The sequence below is a fragment of the Thamnophis elegans genome, chromosome Z (assembly GCF_009769535.1).
Source record: "Thamnophis elegans isolate rThaEle1 chromosome Z, rThaEle1.pri, whole genome shotgun sequence".
Lineage (NCBI taxonomy): Eukaryota > Metazoa > Chordata > Lepidosauria > Squamata > Colubridae > Thamnophis > Thamnophis elegans.
Genome location: NC_045558.1, coordinates 133,279,130 through 133,285,955, shown reverse-complemented (window position 1 = coordinate 133,285,955; position 6,826 = coordinate 133,279,130). Strand labels below are relative to the sequence as shown.

Below are 6,826 nucleotides of genomic sequence, written 5' to 3'. Positions count from 1 at the left end.
TTTGGCAGCAACCCAGACTTCCACAGATAAGAAATACACACAAGAGCTTCTCCAGCTTTAGTATAACGGTTGTGTCCTGCAAAAGCCTCCTCCCAAAGTCTCTTCTTATATACTCTCTTGGGAGGAGCCTAATCACAACCACCTGGGCCCAATTCTATATCTCCGTAGTTGCTGCCAGCGCTTATCTGCCCGTCTTTGCCTGGCGTCCGGGATCAACTCCCTTAGCTCCTCCCCACTGCTCCAGAGCCTGACGTCAGAGACAAACTCCCTTTGGCTTTCACCGCTGCTCCATACCTCAGGCGCCTCCTGGTGGCCAACCAGCCTCTGGTCCCTGCTCGGAGTCTGAACCCTGTCCAAGGTCCTCAACATCTTCCAGAGCCGACTCATAGGGTCCCTCGCTATCGGAGTCTGTTGGCAGCTCCAACGGCTCCTGCTGGGCCATAACACTTTCTAATGTTGGATTTTCCCCCTTATCAGAGGGAGCCCCCTTGTGGAGTACTGTTTAGTTTACTTTATTGTCATTGCACCTTGTACAACAAAATTAAATGCGATCTTCAGTGTACAACGACAGTTCAGGTTATGGTTGTTAAGGAATCATGTGCAGTCATTAAACACAACATCAGGTAGTGGCTGGCTTCCTCATTAGCTTGACTTAGTGGAAGCTGGCAGTGAAGATCATAAGTGGTGATGAATATGACTGAAGGAAGCTGTGACCATTGTAACTGCCGGTTGCCAAATGCCCCAATCCTCAGCCTATGACTGTGGGGACACTGCGACAGCCACAACTTCAAGGACCGGCCATAAGCACTGTTGTAACTTCGAATGGTTGCTGAACAAGAAGTCACTAAGTGAGGACTATCTGTATAGTCAAAAGCCCTTCCCTGTCTTTCATGGTTGACAAAGCATACCCCTGACGACAACAATTGGACCAACCACTTGGTGGGCTCCATAGTACCCTGGGATCGCTGGCCAGCTGGCAAAACCATGTCTTCAGGGGGGGTGGGGGAATCTTATTTCTGCAAGGATGAGGATATCTTCAATTCCTCTCAGCGTAAAAAGAACGCCTGCATGACATCCTCTCATTCTCTTCTTTCATCCTTCTGTTCTACTGTGAAGCTGTTACCATGGCAACACCACGCCATTACCAAGCCATTTTACAGCAGTACAGTAGAAGCCATTTTACGGCACAACAGGCTGTATCTTAACAGAACACCCACCCTTAGGGGTGTCTTACTCCCACAGTATTTGTTTCAAGAGAGTAAGTCATCTGTGTACCAAGTTTGGTTGAAATTGCTTGAGGCATTCCATAGTTATGCTGGAACATATATATTAAATAAATTAAATACATGGCTGTTCACCTTATAACTAACTCTGAGCGGGGGTGGTGGTGTCCCAATCGAAACTCCTAAAGCAGCATAAAAATCATATTAAAACTATAGAAAAGCAGTGTTGAAAATAATAAAAAACCTGGTGCTAAGTCAGACTTCTGATGTGCAGCAACCTCATGCTATTCCAAGCTAGGTCTGCAAAGCTTTACGTAAAGACAGGAAGGTGGAGGCCTGCCAAATTTTGGGGAGAGGGGGCGGAGGTATTCCATAGGGCAGGGGCTGCCACCGAAGAGGCAGGCTTCCTAGCTCCCATCAGATGACAATATTTGGGGAAAAGGACTCGGAGTATGCCCTCCACTCTATTTTGTCCTTAGGGAAAGTTGATTCCACCGATTGCCCTGACTCTGGTGTTGGCCACGTTTGCGCTAATGTTGGCTTAACCAGCAGTAAATGAGCTTGTAAGGAAAGTTGATAGACCAAGGATCCGTGGTGGGTTCCGAATCCCGTCGCAACCAGTACACTGCAACAGGGCTGGGCGTTCATCACGGGCACACACTCCGCGTGCTTGCCCACCCACCGCCCTGCAACGCTCCAATTGCTCGGTGGAGGTCGCACAGGCGCCGTACGCAGCATGTGCGTGCACAAATGGCCCGGTTATCTCAAATAAAGGTAAGGAACAAGGGCAGGCGGGCAGGCTCTCCAAAGCACCGTTCCGGTATGGTGGCCGCTTCTCCCAGCTGCCGCCGGTATGCCCGTACTGAGGCGTACTGCCCGGAACCCACCACTGCCGAGGATTGATCCATGGCGAGGTGGAAGAGATGCTATTTCCAAGAGTACCCACAGAAAAGCAACAAACTACAAGTTTTCTACCTGATTACACCTCGCAAAAGTTCTCCTGGGGCAGGGGTGAGCAAACTGCGGCTCTGGAGCCGCATGTGGCTCTTTCATCCCTCTGCTGCGGCTCCCTGTCGACACCAGCCAGAATGTGATTTATTGAGCTCTTTGACTCCGGAAGGCCAACCATGGATAAATATCCAAGAAAAGAAAAGTTTCAGAAGAAAACAGAACGTTTCATTCAACTACATATACTAGTTTTGTGGCTGCTCAGGAAATAGTCAGGCATGCGAAGGGTTTTGTAGCTCCTGGTGTTTTCTGTGGGAAACGGGTCCAAATGGCTCTTTGAGTGTTTAAGATTGCCGACCCCTGTCCTGGGGCATCTGAATTGGGCAGGGAAGGAGTCCCTGTAAATATGCAGATGTTCAGCCATGTATGGGGTTATTAACACTCCAAAGAAGCACTCTGAATTGCCCTGCTAATGGGGAAGCCAGCACAGAATCCCCCCCAAAATCCTGTTTGTACGGGTAAAGTCCTCGATTTACAACAGGTTTTTTTTAGTGGCCACTTGAAGTTGTACGACGTCACTGAGAAAAGTGACTTGCGAACCATTTTTCACACCACCATGGCAGCATTCCTGTGGTCACGTGATCAAAATTGAGAGGCTTGGCCACTTGACATGTACTTGTGACGGTTGCGATGTCCCGGAGTCAAGAAAAAGTCAATGAGGAAGCTGAGATTCACTTAACCACGTTACTAACTTAAATCACTGCAGTGATTCACAGAAAGGTCATCCAATGGAGCAAAACTCAAAAGACATTTTAGGCTCAATTGTGGTCGTAAGTCAAGGACCTCCTGTAATGTGTGAAACGTATCTTCCAACATCCAGCCAGCCGTCTTCTGGACCAATTAAAAGATTCTACAATAGTCTTCCAAGGCAGCTCTGCGTCCATTGCAGGAGTTTGACTTGAGTGTTCTGGGTTCCCAAGAGCGTGAAGCAAACTCCTTGTCCCGACAAAAATCCATTTTATTAATTGACTGTGAATTCTGCTCATTCACCTCCAGCAAAGACTTTCAAGGGAGGATTTACAGTCCCAGACCTTCTCTGGCTTGGAGAGCTGCCAGGCCGATATCTGCAAAACTTGGCAAGGAGTCTCGGAGAGTCACGAACCAATGAAGCGAACTAATTGCCTCCTGCAAACTCCACTCCCCTTTCGCTCCTCTTTTCTTGCCTCTGGGAGGGGCCATTCACCGTCCACCTGTGGCCCTACTCCCAAGTCAACCCCTGTTCCTTAGCCATTCCCTTCATCTGGCAACTCTGCATACGCACATTGGGAACAGGCTCCAGCTGTTCCTCTGCCTCACTGATGTCTGACTCCGAAGGCAGCTGATAACTGTCAGACAGCCCTGGCCCCATCACTGCCTCAGACACTAGGAAAGGAGATTGGTCATAGGAAGGATGAGAAGCCAGATTCACTTAACAATGTTGTTACTAATGGAATAACCGTTGGCGATTCGCTTAACAAATATCTTGCTTAACAACAGAAAGGTGTGGCTCAATTGTGGCCATACGTCAAGGACTACGGGACCTGTCTCTGTAGCTTGGGTTAACTGTTGAACACCACCGTCTTGGTGATAACTTATGCTTAAAATGAAAGGTGCATTTTATGAAAATGGTAAAAAGCACGGGAGATAGGACCAAGTCTTTGTGGCACCCTACAAGCCATCAACTCTGGCTGATCCCATCACCAGCACTCTTGATCACCTGCTAAGGAAGGAGCACAAGAACCGCCAATCTTGTATCCATGATCGTTGTGGCCTGTCGGCCGCTGGACCCACCAGCAGCCGAATCAAAGGAGGAAGAGGAGGAGGCGGGAGGGTCAGTGTCAGCATCAAGGCAATGGAGGGAATGGAGCTGGCAGAGAGAGGGGGGAGGGAGAGGGAGAGTCAGAGGCGGAGCCTGGGCCATCCGTCAGGCCTCAGATGGAGAGTCAACAGCCCCCAGGTCTAGATGTGGCTGATGAGGGAGGAACAGCTGGGTCCAGTGCCTGACACACGAATGCGTAGAAGGCAGAGGAGAGGAGAGCAGTGGAAATCTATGGGCTGATCCTTGGGAAGGAAGAGCCACGCTGCTAGCGAAGCCCCACCCTAGCTCTGGGGATAAAAGGCAGGGGGGGGGAATGAATAAGTGTGGCAGACACTCCCTGCCAGACAGACTTGTTAGCCTGCTGTGAGAGAGAAATTTTTTGCCGGGGGGGGGGGGGAGAGGGGAGATGCTGAGAATGCCTGAGTTTTATACCCTCTCTGGGCTTTTGAATTTGAGCTCGTATTCTGATGGGTTGTCAGATTCCCATGGGGCCATGCAGGGGCAACTCTGTAGGTTGTCCTGAGTCCCAGGGCTTGGTTGAGACTTGCTGGGTGATGTAATTTTCCCAGGTGCTATGTGATGAGATGGGGAGAGGGCTAATCCTATCATGTCTTGAGGGCCATGTCTTAATCCCATCACTCTGGAGCTGAAGGGGAGGGGGCAGGGAGTTGCAGGAAGCTGCTTTGTCTTTAAAAACATGTTTCTCCTTTTCTCATCCAGGGAAATATAATATTCTGCCTTTTTAATATTTCCCAGAATATTTCATTCTTCTAGGAGCGGGGGGGGGGGGGGGAATGGATGCTAACTTCCTACAATAGGCTGGCCTAATCTTTCTCAACCACCGTCCAGGCCTTCCGCACAGCCCTTAAGAACTGGCTAGCCCGTCAGGCCTGGGGACATGGATAGCTGCCCCTCCCGAATGATGAATGTATGTTGCTTATTACTTTTATTATATGTGTCTATGTTACTGTTTGTACTTCCCCTCCCTGATTTTATGTGAGCCGCCCTGAGTCCCCTCAGGGAAAAGGGCGGCCTACAAATGTTAATAAAATCTAAAAAAAATCTAAATCTAATGGGCACAAACGTATCTGTTGGGGGAAGAAGTTGGGATTCAATTTCTGTCTCCTGTAAGATTTTCTCTTTTAGTGGAAATATTTTATCCTAGCTTTTTAAATACTTCTCAAAATATTTCATTCTTCTAAGAGACGGGTGTCTTCCCACAATCGCCATCTGTCTCAAGACAGTTTGGCAATAAGTCAAATGTATGTAGTTTCACATTCATTTCAGCTCTAATATGTTTATCTAGAAATGAGCCATTTTTCATTTCCCTGACTTCTACTGCGGAAATGCCTTTTCCTTCCTTTCTGATTGTCCCAAAATTGTCCAACCTCCATTTGAATGGTTAGCAGAAAGGTTCATTCTGCAACTGTCAATTCCATACATTAAGGCTAAAAACTTTCGCTTCTGAGTTCATACATCTTTAGCTAGGCGCCCAAATATTTGGTCTTTATTGTTCCCCCAAAGTCAATGTTTGATAAGCCATTTTAGACTTTCCGTTTACGAGTATAATGGGGGGGGGGAGTATGTACTGTATAATAAAGGGCTGCAAACCGGAAATCAATGAGATTAGTTCCATCTCACCTTGAAGTCCATTAATTTCTGCTAAATTTTACATCCAACACTTTGGGGTTTGCTAATTCAAACACGGGGGGGGGGGGGTAAACATTTTAACAGAACAATTTCACTGAGAACCGGTCCACAAAGAATAAAAATGCAAATAGAAACGTTCTATCGAATTAAACTTTAACATTTATATTTATATAGGTGCTAAAGATCCTAAGCTATATCAGAAACGCTCCCAGGAAGCTAACAATGGCGCCAATGAGCCTTTCTCGGCTTGAAGTTTAATACTCTGATTGGTTAGTTTGAAATGCGCAGCGCCGCATGGATTGGATAGCCTTTATTATGCAAAATAACAATGGCACTACCTTAGCTTCCAAGTTTTCCCTCTGGTCGGAACCCTCGCTATATAAACCGTCCGCCCGTTCAACTGCCTAACACTTTTTCCCTGAGCTTGGTAGAGGTGTGTAGTGCATTTTCTCTCTCTCTCTCGCCGAGATGTCTGGTCGCGGAAAAGGAGGCAAAGGCTTGGGGAAAGGAGGCGCTAAGAGGCACCGCAAAGTCCTTCGCGACAACATCCAGGGCATTACCAAGCCGGCCATCCGCCGTCTGGCTCGCCGCGGAGGCGTGAAGCGTATTTCAGGCCTGATCTACGAGGAGACTCGCGGCGTCCTGAAGGTCTTCCTGGAGAACGTGATTCGCGACGCTGTCACCTATACCGAGCACGCCAAGAGGAAGACGGTCACCGCCATGGATGTGGTGTACGCTTTGAAGCGCCAGGGCCGCACCCTCTACGGCTTCGGCGGTTAAAACCCTCGAACATTTACTTCTAAACTTAACAACAAAAAAGGCCCTTTTAAGGGCCAATCACATTTTCCTTAAAAAAGCTGTTGGTTACGATTTAAATTTCAAAAGGAAATTTCTTGGGTGTTAGAGGTGAATTATAAAGATACTAAAAAAATAAAAAAAACAAATTGAGGATAGTCAAGCTTTCTATATTAACTACATTACGGCTGCTTTACTCTGATTTCTATACTTGCCGTCGTTTCTCGGGGTCTGAATCTTAATTGGCCCGTGCTAGGGAAAAACGCTTGGGTGCTCAAATTTATTTTGTCACATTTCTGTGCTAATTTAAGCGTTTTTTAAAAAAAACTAGAGTGGTTAAATGATACTAAAT

General features: G+C 47.5%; 1 protein-coding gene across 1 annotated transcript; it reads left to right on the top strand.

Moving 5' to 3' along the window:
• The first annotated feature begins 6,107 nt into the window (after positions 1-6,107).
• Positions 6,108-6,605, top strand: LOC116520391 (histone H4). Its single transcript, XM_032234558.1, has one exon. It carries the CDS (start codon positions 6,148-6,150, stop codon positions 6,457-6,459), a length of 312 nt encoding a protein of 103 aa, XP_032090449.1. The 5' UTR covers positions 6,108-6,147; the 3' UTR covers positions 6,460-6,605.
• The last annotated feature ends 221 nt before the right edge of the window (positions 6,606-6,826 follow it).